The following is a 20,973-nucleotide window of genomic DNA, read 5'->3' on the forward strand; positions in this document are numbered from 1 at the left end:
TCGGCGTGTCAGAAGTTACTCTTTTCCTACAGAGTGTTACCTAATACTCCTTCTCAGTCACGTCATCCTAAATGAAGTTTTTAGCCTTCAGACATTTCTTTGCTTCCTGCCCACTTTCAAGCCTCAGCCCGGTGCAAAATGAATAAGTCAGATTTTGGTGCTTGGAAGAGAAAACTTCTGCAGAAATCCCAACCACAAAGCCGGAAAGTTCAGGTCACCAAAACAGGGCTTAAAAACGCTGCGAGAGGAACTGCGCCCACAAAAAAACATCCTTTGCAGGGCAGCTTTCAGCGGCCGCTGATGGGTTTTGCTCTGCTCCAAGGGAAGGGATTCAAACTCCTCCCAAAGCCGGCGCCGAGCGGATTTTCCAGGACGCGAACGTGGAGCGCACATGCCCTCGTGTGGTCGCTGCTCCCGCACATCCTCCCGCAGCTTCGGGATGCCCCGAAGGAGGTGTCAAAACCGCGGAATTTATAAAATTTCCTCGCCTTAATAACTCCCAGCACACTCAGATCACTGCCCGAGCCCAGCGGGCGGCTCAAGAGGTCGGAACACACACTCGGCTGCCAAAATACGGCAGCCTGAACACACCTGAACTCCAGCATCTGACAAGTTGTCCCCCTCATTTTCCAGGTTTTCAGTGCCTAAAAGATGCTTAATAGCTGCCAAAAAGAAAAAAAAATAAGGAGGCCAAGAAGACAAGATTAAAAGTGGACAGACTTTTGCTTGATTTGCATTAATTACTGCATTAGAAACTCCAGGTATTGTGAGTGCCCAGCCCTGACCACTCTCCTGTATCAGGATTTTGCTCTTCAGGAGAAATTGTTGCCCACTCAATGCTGTTTTCAAAACAATTGGAAGATGATTTATTTTTTAAAGGGATTTCTCCTTTCAGGGCTTCATTTGCCCCATGTCCTGTGGGGGAACAGCCACTGTGACACTGCAGAGCCACAGCCACAGCACCTGGGACATTTAGGAAGTGAGAAGCAGCTGTGGCAACTGAAATATTTCAGTGTTTGCAGCAGTCAGCAAGAGCTCAGAGATATAAAAACTTCTTCCTGCCTATTTTGGCAGAAGAAAATCATGGCTATGCCTGCACTCAGCTCTGTTGTTGTTTCAGCCACACTTAAAACACCTTTTTGCCAAACCTTTGTTTCCTCCCAGCTTATGAATTTTTTTTTTATTTTCCTATTTATTTATTGATGTGCAATGGAGAACAGCAAACTTTTAGGCAATTAAAACACGCTTCAGGTGCTTCACAGTCCTGTTCTGCAGCAGTGTTGCTCCCCTGGAGCCAGAAAATCACCTGCAGAATAAAAGGTGTGAAATATTTGTTGCACTCTTGGGTTGCTTGGTCATTCCCCCTGCACTGCTTGGTCTCTCTGTCCCTTCCAGCAGAATGAGGGAGGGAATTGGAGGAGTAAAAATGAGCAAACTCACGGGTTGAGATACAGAAATTCAATTTAATAGGCACGGTGAAAGTCACACACACACAAGCAAAGCAAACCAAGGGATTCCTTCCCCACCTGCCACTGCTCAGCATCTCCAGGGAAGCAGGGCTCCATCCCACATTACAAGTGACTTTTAGCACCTTTGAGGAGGAGGAGGTCTAGAAATAAATAAGGATTTTGGATTGTCCTTCAGTTTCAAGGCAGATCTTTGGTACAAAAAGGAATGGAGGGTATTAACAAGCCATTCCTGGGGCAAAGGGGGCTCGGTGCAAAGCAAAGTCTGTACATTCTTTTCAGTTTGGTTCTTTAAAAACCCCTAATCTTGCAGAAAATAGAAGAATAAGGGCACAATGCAAAACCAGGACAAACCCCAGACATACCATTGTTAAACAAGTGCATAGAGAGGGCAAGTAAACTCGTGTTGGCACTCAAACTCCACACTCCAGTGGGGTTTTTTGGGTCCATTTCCTCAATATCCATAAATCTCATTGTCCACCCAGGTGGACTCCTCGCTCCTGCCCACACGGTGCCCGCAGAGCTCGTAGATGTCGTTGGTGACAAAGCCACTCTCAGTGCTGGCCAGTGTCACCAAGCCACTGCTGGAGGTGTCCTCGGGGTCCCTGCAGGGGCTCCCCGGCCCCTCCTGGGCACGGAAGGAGGAATTCTTTGTGCCAGGCCTGGCCCCAGCCAGGTCAGCTTCGGATTGCTTGCTGATCACTCTGTGAATGTCCAGCTTGGGGCTGTCCCTCCCCGGGTGTGGCAGCCAGGCCCCGTCCCCCTTCGGGGTCACATCCACCAGCTCCTGTCTCCTTAGGAGGGAAAAGCCATAAAATAGCACAGAGGAAAACACAGACCAGCAGCAGAACTCTGACGGGGAGCTGGAGACGAGCCTCGAGCAAAGCTGGGCTCGGGACATTCCTCACTGCAGCCATCCCAGGCTGCACTCCTGGAAAATCCCCGGGCAGGAGGGACACCCTGGGCTGCCAGCTCAGGGGCTGGGGCAGCAAAACTCCTCCTGACACTCCCAAAATCCCAGCCAGCAACCCCCAAAGGTGTGCTGTGCACGCAGGGAAAGCAAGGAGAGGACATCGGTAAGCATGATTTGCTCCAAACTGTTATCCTTTTATTTCCATTTTTCATTTCTGAAGGGGAACTTCAGATAATTCAAAGCTTGAATAAGAAAAGTAGAAGGGTTAACACATGAAAACCGTAATATTGGTGATATTTTTTCCTGCCTGCTACATCTGTGAATGCAAGAAAAGAATATAATGTGATTTACTTAGAGTTTTCCTTCCCAATTAACTCAACCTGGAGCATCAACACCACTTTTTCAGCATTTTTTTTGGGCTGCAAACACTCCTGTGCAGAGCTTTTTAGAGGCTGGTGAAATGGGCTGTGAACAGGACAAGGTGTCACTGTTAATTCATCACACAGGAGTGCCACTCACCTCTTCATGAGCAGCCAAAAGCAGGAGATGCCTGTGATGACCATCAGGAGAAGCAGCACAGGAACGCTGGAAATAAGGATGTAGGCAAGGCTCTGAACAGGTTCTGGGGGTGAAAACGAAGCAGGGTCATAAGAAGAAATTGCAAGTTTTTCATGGTTAATCACAGGTGTACAAACAAAACATTCACAATAAATATAGTGATGAAATTCAAAATAATAATATAATATAATATAATATAGTATAATATATTATAATATAATATAATATAATATAATATAATATAATATAATATAATATAATATAATATTATATTATATTATATTATATTATATTATGTTATATTATATATTATATATATTAATATAATATATAATAATATTTTATATTATATTTAATATATTATAATTAATATACATTAATTATATAATATATATTATATTATATATAATACATATTGTAAAATTATATAATATATATTAATTATAATATGCATTAATATATATAATATATAATATATAATATATAATATATTAATATAATATTATTTATTATATATTATATATATAATATACATAATTATATATATATTATATATATAATATATAATATAACATTCACAATAAACAGAATAATATCATTCACAATAAATAAATAATAAAAGTGGCTTTTTCACGCCCACAATACTTTGCACAGCTTTGGATTTTGAACATTTTTACCGCCAGAGCAACCTCCTTCTTCTGTCCTGGGAAATACCTGCGGGAAGTTTATTTTCCAGAGGCTGTTTTCCATATTATTCCACATTTTGAGTCAAACACTTGAAATGAGGTTTTGGGAGCACACTTTACCTTTGGCTCCTCCAGCTGTTCCATTGGCACCTTTCCTCCAGCGTTCCTCTGGGAATTCTCCCTTCCAGGGCTCTGTTGCCACAGCTGGAAAGAAGCAGCTTCATTAATGCAGCAGATGTTTTTTTAGAAATAATAAAAAGCGAGGCTGAGAGGAGTTTGAAGAGGCTGAGAGCTGCAAAGATGTGTGGGACTCTTGTGCTTCAATCCCTGCAGCAACGCCAGCAGCAAGATTTTCCCTGCAGGATGCAGCACGGAGCAGCACGGGGCAAGTGCAAACTGCAGGGGAGCTTCTTGCTCAGGATGCTTTTTGGGTGTCCTTGACAATGAACGGCAGAGTATTTCCACTGCAAGTCAGCAATAATTAAAAAAAAAAAAAAAAAAAAAAACAAAAAAAAAACAAAAAAAAAAAAAAAAAAAACAAGAAAAAAAAAATCCCAAACAAATAAGTCCAACTCACCTCTTCGGGAGTTGTCTATTGGAGCTTTTGTTGGCTTCTCTGGAAGGAAAGAGAAATGCAGAATTTCCTCGTGAGGGAAATGCACAATTTCCAACCCGAGCACTGTTCCTCAGTGCTCTCCCCAAGTGTGAGACCTCAAACCCTGCATACAAACCCCCAGGGAATTCATGCAAACCACAAGCAGCTACAGACACTGGGATTCCCCCCCTTATTTGCCGCATAAATTCAAAGCTGAGGGAGAATTTCCCTGTCAGCCACCGCGCTCCTCATTGCTCCTCCGGGCGGGCCTGAAACCCCACAGAGCCTCCTTACCCAGGGAATATTTGCAGATGAAGTTGTTTTTCATGTTGCACCTGTCGTCGTTCCACTGGAACATGTAGGGTCCCCCCAGCCCTGGCGGGGCAGAGGGTTGGTGGTAGAGCACCACGCACACCTCGCCGCCGCACGACGGCTCGTCCGCGTACCAGTTCCTGGGGAAAACACACAGAAAAACCACCTCAGGGGCACCTTCCAGCAGCTTGGCTGGGGGAATAAAGCAGAGCTAAAGGGGTTATGGCACACCCTGCGCTTCCACAGGGGGAAATGGGAGCGATAAAATGCAATTATTTGTTCTTTTAAGTCGGATTTTTCAAACTCTGCAAGCAAGGCGTTCAACAAATATCGATGAGCAAAGGGCTGAGCTCCTCACAATTACCCTTCCCCTCCTTCCTCTCCCAGTCAGCATTTCCAAAAGATCCCAGCTAGCACAATTAACAGATTTTTATAACTGTTTTTTTTTTTATAAATTTGTTTCTTAAATGCAGTGGCAATGAATGAATGAACATGAAGACCATGGAATAAACCAGAAACACAGCTTCAGTTCTGGTCCCTGGGTACATCTTTAAGAATGTGGGTTTAGAATTCACTATTTTCTTGTAGACAAGGTCCTTTCTGGAACATTAAAGTAGCTCAAAATGAGCTGCAATTGTGTAGAGAAAGTCCAAGTTCTCCTGAGCTCTCACTGAGCCTTGCAGTGGAGTTTTTCCACACAATTTTAGACCTGTGCAAAATCATCATTTTTGCTCTCTCGGCCTCAGCGCCTGCAAAATTTTGGCACCTATTTAATAAAAAATCTGAAAAATCTGAAGCTGGCTTCCTCTGTCAGAAATGCAGTACCACAGTCTTGCAGATAATTTTTTTTGTTGTTGTTTTCTAAGAATAAACCTCTCCACCAGCCACCTGTGCCGCTTTCCCAAGCAGTGCACAGGGAGGAGGTGGCACTGTAAAATCACTGTTGGCGAGGAGATATTTTATGCAACTCAGAAAACACCTCTAAAAGTGTCCTGATTTTGCCAATTGTTCAATCCCCACCGATTCTGGAACGAGCAATGTTCTGCCTGCCAAGAATTTGCTGTGAGCTGATCCGTAGGACATAAATAATTCCAGATATCCCGAGGTACTCAGCATGGGAGAACACCCATTTCTAGCAGTGGTTTTTCCAACCATTCCAATGCTTTATTCCTCCCTCACTTCCTTCCTCCCCTGGTGTTTTCCTTGGCTTTATAATTCAGCATAAATAAGTGTGTCTCACCAATGGAAGGCAGGAAAGCTGTGCCTGTTTCTTAGCAGCACATTCTGGTTCCAGCTTCCCATTATCCACCCCCAATATCTGAACCAAGGGAGAGAGTTTAAGACATCAAATAATACTAAAACCTGTTTTTATTTGTTCGTTTCTGAGTGACTGAAACGCCTTATGGGCTCCCAGAGCAAAAAGGTCACAGTTCCAAGGTGTTTTTTCATGTCTGATATAAGGACATAAATTGGTGTCAGTGCTGTTGCTTTTATAATTTAATTATAACGAATCCTGTGGTTCCTTAAGACAAGGAGGCAGAGATCTAAAAAGTGCTGTGAAGACTTTAGTTTTCCATGTCTGCAATAAATCCTGCAGCTCTAATATATTCCCTCAGTAAAGGAATAAAATTTTTCGTTTTTCAGGAGATCAGGCATAAACTTCATGGGATTTGCAGTGCAGGAATCTTCAGTAAAGCATTAAAATTTTTCATTTTTCAGGGGATCAGGCATAAACTTCATGAGATCTGCAGTGCAGGAATCTTCAGGTCATTTGTAGCTGCCTAATCAGATTGAATAATTAAATTAATTAATTATTTAATTAATTATTTGAATAATCAGATATTTTTTAAGGCCACACCACTTGTTGTTTCCGCTCCTTTTAGCCCCCAAAAATGATCAATTTAGCCTAAAGCTCCCACAGAGCTCCACCAGGAGGGGGATCCGTGCAAGGAGTGCAGGAGGGACACAAGTGACAGCTGGGACATCACAGCCTGCATTCACTGCACGAAACCCTTAATTCCTGAAGGCACTGCTGTGACTTTGAGGGCCCCAAGTTGGGCAATGTTGCAGTGTACAGCTACGCAAACGGAGCAAAAAGGCTTTGTGAATTTGAAATGGGAGTTTCTGTTTCCTAAACCTAAAGCTGGAGTTTCTATTCTGTATTTTTACGTGTATTCATCCTTCCCCCTGAAGCTATTCCCACTGGATTTTACCTGTAATATATTCATACTGGGCACTGTTCTATTGGTTTCACCTTATCTCTTATTTTCCCCTATATAACCTGTAACTCAACCCCCAACTCAACTCAACCCAACGTGGGGCGCCACTTGTTGCTTCTTTTCTCTCCGACTTCCCTGTTTTCTCCCGGCTCCTCTTTCCTGGGGCGCTGGCCAGGCGCTTCCAGGAGCAGCCAGAGAGAAGCAACAAACACCTTTGTGGGTTTGTTTGGTATGGACAGAGCTGTTTAGAGAGCGCAATCAAGACCGGGATAAAGAGACTCAAGAGACTGGACACTTGTGTGCAGTCCAAAGTAGGTTGTATTTGCTCGAACGCTGCACATACAAGTGACAATGATCAGGGGTTGAGTTACAGGTTATATAGAGGAAAATAAGAGATAAGGTGAAACCAATAGAACAATGCCCAGTGTGAATACATTATCGGCAAAATCCAGTGGGAATAGCTTCAGGGGGAAGGATGAATACACGTAAAAATACAGAATAGAAACTCCAGCTTTAGGTTTAGGAAACAGAAACTGCCATTTCAAATTCACAAAGCCTTTTTGCTCCGTTTGCGTAGCTGTACACTACAACAGGGCAACTCCCTGGGGGCTCCCCTGGCAGGGGAGACCCTCCTGGAGCAGTTCTGTGTCAGGAACCAGAGATGCATTGAACTTTTTCTGTCTTCAGCTTCTGTTTATTGTTATCAAAACTTCAGCACTGTCTGCACCAGACTCTGCGTGCAGGAAAAACAGCACAAAAATGGCAATGACCTCGTGTTACAAGGCCTTTTGAGTCTAATTAAAAACTAAGCTACCAATTAAGAAGTGACACCTAAATTATTTTCCTTTCTAACCCAATAACTGACCCCTAAAGACACTCACAATGCGGATTTTTCTACCCAATTACAAGACACTACCCAAACCCAAGAAGAAAGAGGAAGAAGAAGAAAGAAGAAGGGAACTCAAGACAACACCCTGTACCCTCCATCTTGAACCCATCTATAACATACTAAAAATCCTAAAACCTGAATTTCTCACCCATGTGACACACTACACTGCTCTCCACAATCTCCACAATCTATTTCACACTTTTGTGGTTTCTGGTTCAGCTTGAGGCTTTGGAAGTTTTCTCCATGAATAAGGGTCAAAGTCAGTGCTCCCCTGGGGGTCAGGACACCCCAGAGCAGACAGAGGAATATTCCCATGCCCTGGGTTTCCACACCCTGCCAGTCCCACGCTGCCACTCCCAGGTACCCACCGAAATTTGGACGAGCTCCCATCTGACCAGGAGTAGAAGCTGTGGCACTCTGTGCTGTTGTCCTCCTCCTCCTTCCTCCTCCGCAGCCCTATCCAGAAGTCTCCATCAGAAGCCAGGAGGCTCCTGATGAATGATTCAATCAGCCTCTGCTCTGCTGGGCTCTCGATGCTGACCAAATGTCCCCCATCAGCTCTGCAGGCCAGGTGAGCTTCTTCATAGCTGGTCCTGCGGGAGGCATCGTGGAAATAAACGATTTTGTAGCAGGGTTTCTGTGTCCCACGCCTGCAAACCGTCTGCCCTGCAGGAAGGGAGAGAAAACTCTTACAGGAACGGCGCTAAACGGGACCAAAATTAAGGCTAGAACATCAGTTTGGATGAGTTTTGTGCTGCTTATGTGGAAAACACAGCACAGGTAAAAGCCTCTTGTGATACTGGGCTGGCAAACGGCATCTCCAAATTTTTATTACTGCATCTCAGGGTTTAGGTTGGTGCTTTCATGTCCTGCTGTTCTCAGCTCCCTCATGATTTTTCTGGGATTTGCAGATCCTGGGAGCTCCTCCCAAAGAAACACTGCGCCACAGCAAACTGATACACGCAACCTTTTAAAAAGCAAAGTTCCCCTGCAAGGGTTCAAAGAGGCTTTTTAAAATGATGCTTATTTTTAAGGAGTTAAATGGTCAGAATTAGATACTTCCTTATACAAGCAGAGATAGCAAGAATTTCTCTTTTATGCAATATATACTATATGTGATAATATGTATCTATATACAATATAGATATAATATATCTACGTGCAATAGTTCAATGGATATTGCAGTGCCATAAAATCCCAGAATATTTGGGGTTGGAAGGGACCTTAAAACCATCTCATGGGGACACCTCCCACTACCCCAGGCTGCTCCAAGCCCAGTCCAACTTGGCCTGGGACACTCCCAGGGATGGGACATCCACAGCTTCTCTGGCCAAGCAGGGCCTCACCACCCTCACAGGGAAGAAATTCTCATTCACATCCAACCTCAAACTCTTTCCTTTTGCAGTGTCTGTACTGAGGATCACAAGATGAGTTCCCACAGCCCAATTTCCAGCTCTGCTCTGTGCTCTGCAGTGTTTCTGCCTGCCCAGGGAGTAAACAATGTCTGTTTTCAGGCTGTCACAAGCCAAGGACTGTCTCATGCAGAAGCAGCAGAGCTTATTTTGGTTCCGAGGGAAGATCAAAGTGAAAAGACACATCATCCAAAATGATGCACTCGTGTGTTTTTTTCAGCAGAGCAGTCCCAATATTTAGACTGTGGAAACAAACAGTTTTGTTTTGCTCATTAAATATTTCTTTGCAGGCACAATCTGCTAACCTACATGTTTTTTACAGAAGGAAAACATTCACAACATTTGGGGTGTGCTTGGAACAAATGGGATAATACAAGGACGGGTCATTATAAACTCTGCCATGGGGTCATTGCTGGCTTTGCTTTATCCTTTTGGCCACTGTAGGAGTGGGAGTTTAAACACCTTTCACACTGGAATTTTTCAGCAGTTAAATAGCCAGAAATGGAGCTTGCTAATATTTTGCACAGGGATTACAACAGGAGCAGGATTTTTACTACAACAGCACTATTAAAAAATAAATTTCTAGCATAGCCTGTGTTTCTCTGGGGAATTTGACACTCAGAGAAAAATGCAAAGCCCCTTACCTGCTCTGAGGGAAATGTCCACTGCTGCTGGGAGAGGCAAAAGGAAAACACAGACAGCAGAGCGTCATTAAAAATCTGCAACTCTCTAGAGCAGTGTCACAAAAACTGCACTCAGGCTCTTTTCTGATACACAAACACATTTTTGACTCATTAAAAAAAAAAAAAAAAAAAAAAAAAGAGGAAGAAAGTCTCTGCCTTATCAGCCAAACTTGCCATTACTTTCAGCTAAGGAAATTAGTTGGAGTTGATTCCTGGCTGGACTTCACTGCTCAGTTTAGGACCCGGAATGTGCAGCTCTGAGCAAGGCTGAAAGGATTCCTTGTACTCCCCCTTATCTCCTCACTCGGGATCTGACCCCAGCGAGCTCCCCAGGCCAGGGCGGCGGGGAAAATCAGCTGGAAAAGTTGGAGAAGACCTCCAGAAACCTCCAGAACGATCAAACCCAACCTTCCCCCGGCACCACCGCGAAGCAACAGCATCCCCGTCTATGTCGCGACAGCCGCCCGCGCACCCCGACCCTCCCAGCGACAGAGGCGAGGGTGGCGGGGCCGGAGGGATCTTTCCGGGATAAAGAGGATCCCCACACCATCTCCCAGCGATGCCCGGCGATGCCGAGCCCCTCTTACCGCTGAGCAGCCGCGCCCCCGCCGCGCAGCCCAGCGCGGCCGCGCACAGCGCCGCTGCCGCCAGCATCGCTCCGCCGGGGACGCGACAGCGACAGCGACAGCGACAGAGCGACAGCGCGACAGCTCCTCCTTCCTTCCTTCCCTGCCTCCTCCTCCTCCTCGGGCGGCGGCCAGCGGGCTCGGCTCAGCGCCGGCACGGCGGAGCCCGCAGCGCCCCGGGGCTCAGCGCTCCGCTCCGGCCGCCGCTGCCGGCGCCGCGCTCCGAGCCCTTCATCCCCTGCCTGCGTCCCCCCCGGGCCCGCTTTATATCCTTTATATCCCCATCGCACCCCCCGCCCACCAGGAGCCACCCACGGGCGGGTCCAGCCGCGCTGGGCATTTCGGATTTTATATATATATATATATATTTTTTTTTTTTTTTTTTTTTTTTTTTTTTTTTTTTTTTTTTTTGGAGAGGTTTTTCCTTCGCTTTCCCAGACGTGGATTTGCTGCGGCGGAGCGGGACGAGCTCTATTGTTTCCTGCCGCCCCAGCCAACCGCTGACCCATTTGATCCATCCCAGCCCCAGTTTTCTAAATCTGACTGTTCTGAGTCGGAAGGGATCACCGCAAGGATCGCTTTAAGTGAAAATCCCGGGATTGACTCCAAAGCCCCGGCGCTGAGGGAATTTCTGGGAAGGGAAAGCAGCACGGGAATTGTGATTCCCGCATGGATAAACCCGAGCCCTTTCCTGGAAGCTGCTCCGCACCTGTTTCCTGCAGCCCGGGCTCTCCATCCAGCCCGAGCTTCTCCAAGAGATTTTCCCAGGTGGCGGAAAAGCAGCAAAGCGAATCTGTTCCGGCAGAGGAGAACCGGGACTGACGCTTTAAAACAGGACATCGATGGTTTTGTAGAAGGTTTAAAACCTTGAGCCGCTCTCGGGAGGTTAAAGGGAGAAGCTGATTCTGAAATTGGTATTTTAAGGGGAGGAAAATCCTTTAAAATGCCATGAAAAGAGCTCGCTCCAGGCCGGCAGAAGTCAGGAATTCCAGAGGGAAGTGTTGGAAAGCTGCTGGCTTTGAGCGTGTGTCACGTCTGTGAAACAGGAGCAGGCTCTGATGTTTCCTGGCTTTTCTAGAAAAATAAAAGTACTTCCACAACCACTCTGTTGCCTGACCTCTGAACCCCAGCCAGAATTAAAGCAAAATTAAAAAATGGTGAAGCTTCCTGCAGAAAAATGGTGAAGCTTCCATTTCCTTCTCTCATCCCCTATTGAGAAATAAATGGGAAATATGCAGAAAAGAAAGGAGAAAAGTATAGAAGAACAGCAGCAGCCTTTTAATTTCTAAATCTGGTAACAATATGTATTAGTACAGGATAAAAAGAGCAGTTATTGTAGTACTGGTAATGATAATGTTAATAATAATAATAATAATAATAATAATAATAATAATAATAATAATATCCAGGACATCTTTTCCCCCTAAATAGAATACAAGGGAAATGAAAGCCAGAACTTGGGCCAAGCAGACAGACTTAGTTCAGCATTTTAATAAACTTTGAGAAGAGGAAGTGCTGAATAGGAACCAACTGAAAAGCTTAAATAAGGAGGAAGGAAAAAAAGGAGGCTTTTATGTCCAAAATGAAGACGTCATTCCTGAAAGTACCTTTTGAAATCTTGTTTTCCAGGTTATTTCTCCAATCACTGCACTTATCAGCTTCAATATCTCAGTGCTACTCTGTACAATGGAGGAATGAAATTGTATTAATTCAGATATTTGGTTCTTAACCTTCAACTCATTTGTCTCTGCTTTGTATCCTGGGAATTACAGCAGAAGGAAAGAAAAGCCTTAATAGATTCCAGACCTCTTACTCCTGGATTTTATTCTCCTGATAAACATCCGGCCAGGCCAGGCCAAACCATTTTAAATCAGTAAATCTACATTTCACTGCTGATAATAATAAAAATCCCCAAATGGAATTCTCGCTTTATTGCTCAAATCCAGTTTCTGAGAGCTTTTTAGGGAGCGGGGAGTCCAATTGGATAACTTGGTTATAAATGGAGTTTTTGTGTTTCAGTGGGTAAAAACCTGGAGACAGCAATGGAAAAAATAGAAAATAATAAAAAAAAACCAACAATGGCCAGGCTGGAAAGATTCCTTTCATATTAAGCTGAGGAATTTAGACTTGTTGCCTTGTTTCTTGTAATTTTGAGATAGAAAATTGCCCTTAATAACCTTTTTTAGCTTGCTTAAACTTCATTTACCTCCTGTGCCTGGCCTGGGATTTCAGAGTTCCCCAGCCTGCAGGATCCTCTTGCTTAAGGAATTTGTTGGATAAACCCCCCTTCTCTTCCCAGATTTATTCCATTCCCAGGGTTTGCTCCTTTGGATTTGTTCACGTCTGAATCAAATCTGAAACCTGGATTTGGACACTAAGCAATTTCTGTGACTGATAATAACCTGAACATTATTCTTATTCTATCCCCTGCATTAATTTGAATTTTCTTAGACTTATGGGATGCTTTTAGGGTGTCCTATACTTGTGTAAAGCCATTTGCTGCTTAAAATGAATCTTTACGGCTGCCCAAAGCTGCAGATCCTGGCTTCCATCCCTGCTTGGAAAACCCCTCCAAACCCATCAAGTCCAACCTTCCAAGGAATTAAAAAAAAAATTTTAAAAATTAAAAAAAAATAAAAAATAAAAAGAATGGGAGCCTCAGTGAACTGTTGTTGCCGCAGCCAGAATTCAGAGCAGACTAATGGATGGTGATGGATGAGATTCCTTTTGGGATTATTGATGGGGAAAGGGGGATTGCTGACTCGCAGGAAAGGCTTGCAGAGCTCAGCACCTCCTGCAGATTGCTCTGCCTGGCCTGGCTCCCAAACCCAGCTTTCCACTGGAAATGGGGAGTGCTTTACTAAAATTAGGGAAAAAAAAAAAAAAAAAGGATTGAAGGATTGCAGAGTCAGGCTGAAAATGCAATTTCTGTGTTCAATGGTTTGCCTGAGTTTGCTTTATTTGTGTTCTGTTGATGGTGGGGCACACTAATTAACCAGGTCAGTAATTGGGGCTGCAGCAGAAGTTTCTATCTTTTTTCAGGCCCTTTCCACTCCAGTCCACTTGCATTTCCCAAACCCAGCTTTCCACTGGAAATGGGGAGTGCTTTACTAAAATTAGGGGGAAAAAAAAAAAGGATTGAAGGATTGCAGAGTCAGGCTGAAAATGCAATTTCTGTGTTTAATGGTTTGCCCGAGTTTGCTTTATTTGTGGGAGTTCTGTTGATGGTGGGGCACACTAATTAACCAGGTCACTAATTGGTGTTCCAGCAGAAGTTTCCATCTTTTTTCAGGCCATTTCCACTCCACTTCCAGTTCCCAGACCCAGCTTTTTTTTGCTAGAAATGGGGAGTGCTTTACTAAAATTAGAAAAAAAAAAAGGATAATTGCAGAGGCAGGCTGAAAATCTGAGTTTGCTTTATTTGTGTTCTGTTGGTAGTGGGGCACACTAATTAACCAGGTCAGTAATTGGGGCTCCAGCAGAAATTTCCATCATCTTCTTTCAGGTCATTTCCACTCCAGCCCAGCTTCTCCGAGGATGGGGAAAGCTGCCAGCACAGGCTTTCATTTCATTTATTCAACAAGAATAAACGGAGGGAAATGTGAGAGCAGAGGCCTCGGTGAGGCTGAGACGAGCCCAGTCAGAATGGGAGTCAAAGCTGCAAATTTGGAGAAGAAAAAACCCCAAAATCCATTTTATCCTCCATTTTATCCATTTTATCATCCATTTTATCCTCCATTTTATCCTCCATTTTATCCATTCTATCCTCCATTTTATCATTCATTTTATCCTCCATTTTATCCCTTTTATCATCCATTTTATCCTCCATTTTATCCTCCATTTTATCCATTCTATCCTCCATTTTATCCATTTTATCCTCCATTTTATCCTCCATTTTATCCATTCTATCCTCCATTTTATCCTCCATTTTATCCATTCTATCCTCCATTTTATCCTCCATTTTATCCATTCTATCCTCCATTTTATCCTCCATTTTATCCATTCTATCATCCATTTTATCCATAAAAATCCATTTTATGTTTTTTTAGTGGAAACGAGCTGGAAATGAGGTGGATCACCAGGAAAATGGGCTTGGCAGGAACGCAGCTCTTGTTTTATTTCGCTGCCTGTTGGTGCTGCTGCGTTGTGCCCTCAGCACTGCTGTGGCTCCGATTCCTGCTCCCAAATTCCTGCTCCCAAATTCCTGCTCCCAGCCTTCCAGACCTTTTTACCTGGCTGTGTGGCTAGTGATTGTTGCTTTGGGCAATCAGCTAACTACACTGCCTGGCAACCAGGCTGATGGCAGAGCCTTCCACCCCTACTTTTTTCTTTCAAAAAGCCCCTCCTACAGCAAGTTCTGGCATTATTCATCATTTTCTCCAATTAAAATTCTTAGTTAAGCTAAGTGGTCAGAGAAAAAAAAACAAAAAAACCCAAAAAAACAACTTATACCTACGGTGAGTTTAATATTGCTCAAAACTCCCTTCACTTACCTTGCTTAATAAAACATGGAAAAAAAAAATTATTGATATCTGGCAGATAAGCTGAAGGATGCAACCTAAAATAATTCATAGTCCATTCTGTGTGTGTTAAAAATTAAGTACACAGTAAATTAATCATTTAAAACCAGACAGGATTCTTGGTGCAGGAAAATTCCCGAGGATTTTAGCACCAACTCCAAGAAATCCAAGGTTTCACTTCGTATTACCAACATGCAGCACACACTGCTGAGGGCAGGGAAAATTCTGGAAACAGAGCTGCAGCTGAATCCCATTGCTCATGAATTTGCAGTAGGAATAAGGAAGTTGGGAGTTTCCAGGCCGAGGCTGGAGCAGGGAATGCTGTGCCTTGTTTCGATGGCAGTGAGGTTAGTGATTGTGGAATTATGGAGACAATCAGCTAACTGCACTGCCTGCAAACCAAGAACTTCTCCTGGAGTCACGGAGTGCAAACCTGGAACGAAGGAAAAGACTTCCAGCAATTATAGGCACATTCTCCATCTCCTCAAACTCCCTTAAAATTATAAGGAATTGGTAATAATGGAAAAGATTGGTCATATCACTCTTATTCTGCTAAATTCCAAATATTTCTATTTCTATTTCTATTTCTATTTCTATTTCTATTTCTATTTCTATTTCTATTTCATTTCCATTTCCATTTCCATTTCTATTTCTATTTCCATTTAATTTCTATTTCTATTTCTATTTCATTTCCATTTCTATTTCTATTTCCATTTAATTTCTATTTCTATTTCTATTTAATTTCTATTTCTATTTCATTTCTATTTCTATTTCATTTCTATTTCATTTCTATTTCTATTTCTATTTCTATTTCTATTTCTATTTCTATTTCATTTCTATTTCTATTTCTATTTCTATTTCTATTTCTATTTCTTTATATTTATATTTATATTTATATTTACACCTATATTTATATTTGCAACTATATTTATATGTTTATTCATATTCACATTCATATTCATATTCACATACATGTATAGTTTAAATATATTAATGTATAACATTTATATCTATATTTAGTATTTACACCACATTTTAGGAATTGTTACTTATAAAAACTGCAGTGAACACAACACAAAGACCGTTTCAAGAGTGCAAAGACAAAGCAATGAAACACTAAAATATAAATTATTATGCAGCACCCACAATGGGAAAATAAGGAACAGCTTGGCATGGAGTCCTTGCTGCATCCAGAGGTGGGAGAGCAAATCCAGCTAAAAATTTGGGCAAATTTGGGCAAATTTCCATGGAAATATCATCGTGCCTGGTTTGCAGCATCTCAGGTGTTTGTGTTGTCCCTGTTCCCTGCTTGGCTCCGTGTCCTGTGCCGTGGATTTTGTGCCATTTCCATGTGGAATTTCCCAGAACAAAATACAGTCGGGATGGTGGAATTTCACCATTTCCCTGAATTCCAGATTTTTTTTTTCCCCCCTGAAAAAAAAAAAAAAAAAAATGACAGGAGCACAGATCGTGCTGTCAGTCAGGTGTCAGAATGCTCCAATTTTTACACTCATTTGAGGCAGCTAGAAAAAAAAAGAATTACCAGATCTGCTCTGAGTGTGTGTCAGGAGTTCTCATCAATTACATCTCGTGTCTGATGGATGTGCATGCAATTAATAAAGTGATAAAGCTCTTTTATGTAGATTATCAGGCTAAAACAGGAATGAGACACAATCTGTGAGCTTGCAGGGAGAAGTTTTCCTGCAAATGAAACCATTTTTTCCAGTTTCCCTGCATGTGGGAAATGGATTTGTAGAGAGTTCTCAGGGCCTGACAGGAGGCCCACACCGTATGCAAACTATATATAAGTAAATATATAAATTTATATAAAAATTTAATTTATATATAATTTTATATATATATAATTCTATATAAAAATTTAAATAAAAATAAATATAGAAATTTATATATATTATATAAATAAATAAATAAATAAATAAAATATATATAAAATATAAATAAATAAATAAATAAATAAACTGACTTAGAAATGCCAGGGGATAAGACAGATATTGTTGAGAGAGAAATAGAGGTAGGAAAAAAGTTTCAAAAGATGGCCTTACAAATAAAACTAGATACTTCAGAGAAATAGAACTATAATAAATACGTTGTAGTAAGACCCACAAAGAGTTTTAGATATTAACTTTAAAGCATCTACAGCATAGTGTGACAAAAAGCCAATAAACCAAAATCCACCTACAGTGTTTTGCAATTAAGAAATAGTTAACTGCTAATTGTGATAGCGTGAATTACAACATCTGTATTATCTCACCCTTCTCATAAAACTAAAAATAGAATAAAAATTTTTAAAGCACCTCTCTGAATCAAGGAAAAAAAAATATTATCCAACAGCTCCACAAACACCTTAAAGAATTCAGCACTTCCCCTGGAGCAGCTTACCTTGGAACAATCCCGAAAAGGACAGAGTTGGGATGAAAATGATTTAATGGGAAGGGAAAAACGGGTGGATTCTTTCCTGTCCCCTTCCCCAGGAGCCTTTCCCTGATAGAACTCCTCTGGGCTGTTCCCACCTTTTCCCCTGGGATGTTCCCATCTTTTCCCCTGGGATGTTCCCATATTTTCTCCTGGGCTGTTCCCATCTTTTCCTCTGGGTCTTTTCCTCTGGGCTGTTCCCACCTTTTCCCCTGGCCTGTTCCCATCTTTTCTCCTGGGCTGTTCCCACCTTTTCCTCTGGGATGATCTCACCTTTTCTCCTGGGGTGCTCCCATCTTTTCTCCTGGGTTGTTCCCACCTTTTCCTCTGGGATGATCTCACCTTTTCCCCTGGGGTGCTCCCATCTTTTCCCCTGGGGCTCCTGGCTCCGAGTGTCCCCAGGGCAGCCCCTGCCTGGGAGCTTTGTGTACTCCTGTCACCATGGCCACCCTGCCAGGGGGACCTGGGGACAGAGCAGGTGGCCCCAGCCGTGGGAGCTTTGTTGCAAGAGAGGTTTCCATGGGCAAAGTCAACATGGGAAACACACCCGGAGTTTGGAATTTCCACCCAAACGGCCGCAGGGGAGGGCGAGCCCTGGTGGCAGGGCCAGCTCGTGTCCCTGGGGCTCCAGCCTGGTGTAATTCCCACCAGGAAGCCCCAGAAGAGCTCAGAGGGGTGTCCTGTGCTGTGCCACCTCCTGCTCCTCTCCCCCTGGTGTTTTTGGGGTGCCCAGCCGTTGCTCTTTGATCTGTTCAGCTCTGAAAATCACGGCACGCAAACAGAGGAAGCAAACCCAGAACGTTTAAAAGAGTTATGGCAACAGCTCTTAGACTCCATAAAATAAACCCAGGTAGCTTTGCAGTCTTTCCTTTGTTATTTAATTTTAGAACATCCAGGATTGACACCACTGGCATTTTTTTGGTTTATTCTATTACTTAAATCACGAAATCTTAAATAAAATTCTAGCAATATGGAGTACTCAAACCCTTGCTATTTTTGTGGTGGTGATCAGAATCAGCTTCTGGTTCACTCCAGTCCACAATAATTCTTTTTACAGAGACTGCATGGCTTAAGCACGGGTGTGTAAGTTTGTAACCTCCAGGTATGAGGTTTCTTCTGACTTAGTGGCCCATGGAGTTGGTGCTTCTGAATGTGACCAGGACAGAGAGCAAACAAATGCAAGCTGCCTTTCCCTCAGGAGATGGTCACCGAGGATGCTTTTCCCCATGGGAATCACTCAGGCTTCCTGATTTTTATAGCAATATCTGCAAACTGCAGCTGCTTACCTGGAGGAGCTGCCTGCCTTCCATCACCCACAAAAACCAAATGGCTTGCAGAGGGGAGATTGCCACTGGCAAGCTGCACTTGGCTTCTTTATTTCCATTTGAATCCTTTAAAACAGGGAAACTGCAAAAAAAAAAAGTCCTGCAGGGGTGGCTCCTGCCAGAGTGTGCTTAGGGGAGCTGTGTTTGCTCTTGGTTTGGGCTCAGTTACTACAGAAACTGTCCCTGGGTCTGTCCCTGCCTGGCTCAAGCCTAGGCTTGCCTGCTGACCCAGGGGACAGCTCATTTAATCTGGCTAAGAATGCTCCTGCCCAGCTGGGGGCCTGGTTTCAGTCCCACTCAAGGCTGTGGACACATTTCCCTGCTTTCAGCGAGCTCTGGATCGGTCCCGTGGATATCCAGGCGCTGGTTTTTAGTGGTTTGGCTTTTTTTTTTTCTGTTCCTACTAAGGATTAAAACACCATCATGTTACAAAAGGCACAAACATCTCATTTACCTCCTGCCTCCTCTCAGTCAGAACACTGGCTGTCCATCCTGGGTTTGGCTAAACCTGCTGGGATGAGAGCAGCTCCTATTTGGAGGCAGCTGGGGATGAGTGGGAGCACAATTTGTTGGCTGCTGTTTCACGATCTCTCTCTCTCTCCTTGGCATGGGCTGTGCCAGTTTTGGTTCAGGCATTTTCTTCCTCAGCAGTTATTACCCAAACAGGGCACCCAGGGCTGTGTTTCCGTCCAGTCAGTGACATCTGACAGCTCTGGGAAGGGTTCGAGCCTGATTAATGTCCCTAATTAATGAGCCAGTTTTCCTTGTCACTGGAGTGGGGTGTGGTATTTTTATTTTTTGAACAGAGAGCGACGTGATTCTCTCTCTTCGGATTTTTCTTGGGAAGTTGTGAGACGTAGGGAGAATGTTTAGAGAAAGAAGAAAATAATTTTTATTAGTTGTTTTTGTTGTTTGGTGTATGTAGAATGTGTTCTGGAGATTGTTTACTGAAGAGTGATTTGTTAATTGGACAGTGGTGATGGTTGTTTAGATTGATTAATTAATTAGTCTGGAGACAGTCACGGGTTTTTCTGTTGTATCTTTTTAGTAAGACATAGTTCTAGTATAGTATAGTATTAATGTAATATAATTTAACTTAACAAAAGCAATTTATTCGACCTTCTGCGACATAGAGTCGGAACACCAGTCAGTTATTCCCCCTTCAAAAGTCCCTGCTTTGATAATGGGGTGCCACCATCACCCCCTGCTCTTCTGCTTTCTGTGACACTAACAGGAAAAAACGCTTGAGCTCCTGCATGGCATCAAAACCACCGAGTTTAAAACCACAGCTGGAATAATCACCCAGCTGCGTGAATTGCTGAGGGCTTTGCCTGAATTTCCCCGTGTTTGCTGTTGCAAATGTGTGGAATTGTCATCCTCCAAGCGATGCCACCTGGTGCACGGCTGGTTTCTCAGGTGAGGGCTTTGTTTGCTGCTCACCTGCAGTTTCTGTGCTGGCTATGGCAACGAGGAACCCAACAGAAGGAGGTGGAGGAGGGGTCCTGGTGGAACCCTGGAATTTTAGACTTTCTGTGCTGAAAGGACATCGATTTTGGACATCTCCACGGCCACTGCATTTGACCTGAGGCCGTGGAGAAAGCTTCCAAAACTGATTGGCAGCACTGGGATTGTGGGTGTGGAGCTTGGTGAGGAGTGTGTGACATCACAGGGTGGGAAATTTAGAGTTTAACACCCAAATACAGGCTCCAGGCTCCCCTCTGCTGTCCCTCGTGCATTCCAGCCCTTTTGTCACAGAATTTCCCCGCTCTCAGGGCCTGCCTGGGCTTGCTGGATTAAGCAGGAGATGCCTCAAAAGCCCTTCCTGTGTCTCTGTGTGACCCCTGGCATTTGGGACAGGACGGTCCCTGGAGAATTCCTGGGGCTGAAACGTGGCAGGGTCGGGAATGATGAGCAAACAGTGCACTCCCCACCGTGCCTGCTGCTGTTCTGCAGTGGGAATGCTGCTTTGGCATTTGAATGAAAGGAAATCAAAGCTGAGAGGAAGAGGTCGTGGCTTTTATTAGGTTACAATCTGATATTGAGGAAAAATGATGTGAAAGCAAAGAAATCAGACTGAAAATCCAGACTTTGGCCAGAAAGACAAAATCATCCCCACAGGAATCCCAATCTGTGTGTCTGGGATTGTCTAGGAAACCCAGAGTGGACTAAATTTACCGAGAAGAGCTTAAAAAATTATAATTATGTGCATTACTCATCATTTTAAAGTGGCAAATCTTGCTCTTTGACATCTCCCTGGACACCAATTTTGTCAGCTCAGTTAAAAACCCACAGATCTGTGGTGGCTGCCCTGAGGTTTTTTGTAACACCTTCTCCTG

The 20,973-nt window shown here is 43.5% G+C and overlaps 1 protein-coding gene across 3 annotated transcripts; it reads right to left on the reverse strand.

Moving 5' to 3' along the window:
- Positions 1–1,472: 1,472 nt before the first annotated feature.
- On the reverse strand, positions 1,473–10,451 carry LAYN (layilin). 3 transcript variants are annotated; one of them, XM_053997169.1, is made up of 8 exons: positions 10,321–10,451; positions 9,695–9,718; positions 8,007–8,304; positions 4,513–4,670; positions 4,201–4,239; positions 3,744–3,827; positions 2,899–3,001; positions 1,473–2,260 (listed from the first exon to the last, which is right to left on the reverse strand). In XM_053997169.1, exons 1-8 carry the CDS (start codon positions 10,385–10,387, stop codon positions 1,921–1,923), a joined length of 1,113 nt encoding a protein of 370 aa, XP_053853144.1. In that variant the 5' UTR covers positions 10,388–10,451; the 3' UTR covers positions 1,473–1,920. The 3 variants fall into 3 exon arrangements, with proteins under 3 accessions (XP_053853144.1, XP_053853145.1, XP_053853146.1); XM_053997171.1 differs by lacking the exon at positions 1,473–2,260 and adding an exon at positions 2,270–2,695; XM_053997170.1 differs by lacking the exon at positions 9,695–9,718.
- Positions 10,452–20,973: the final 10,522 nt, after the last annotated feature.

This window comes from Vidua macroura, chromosome 22, assembly GCF_024509145.1.
Source record: "Vidua macroura isolate BioBank_ID:100142 chromosome 22, ASM2450914v1, whole genome shotgun sequence".
NCBI lineage: Eukaryota > Metazoa > Chordata > Aves > Passeriformes > Viduidae > Vidua > Vidua macroura.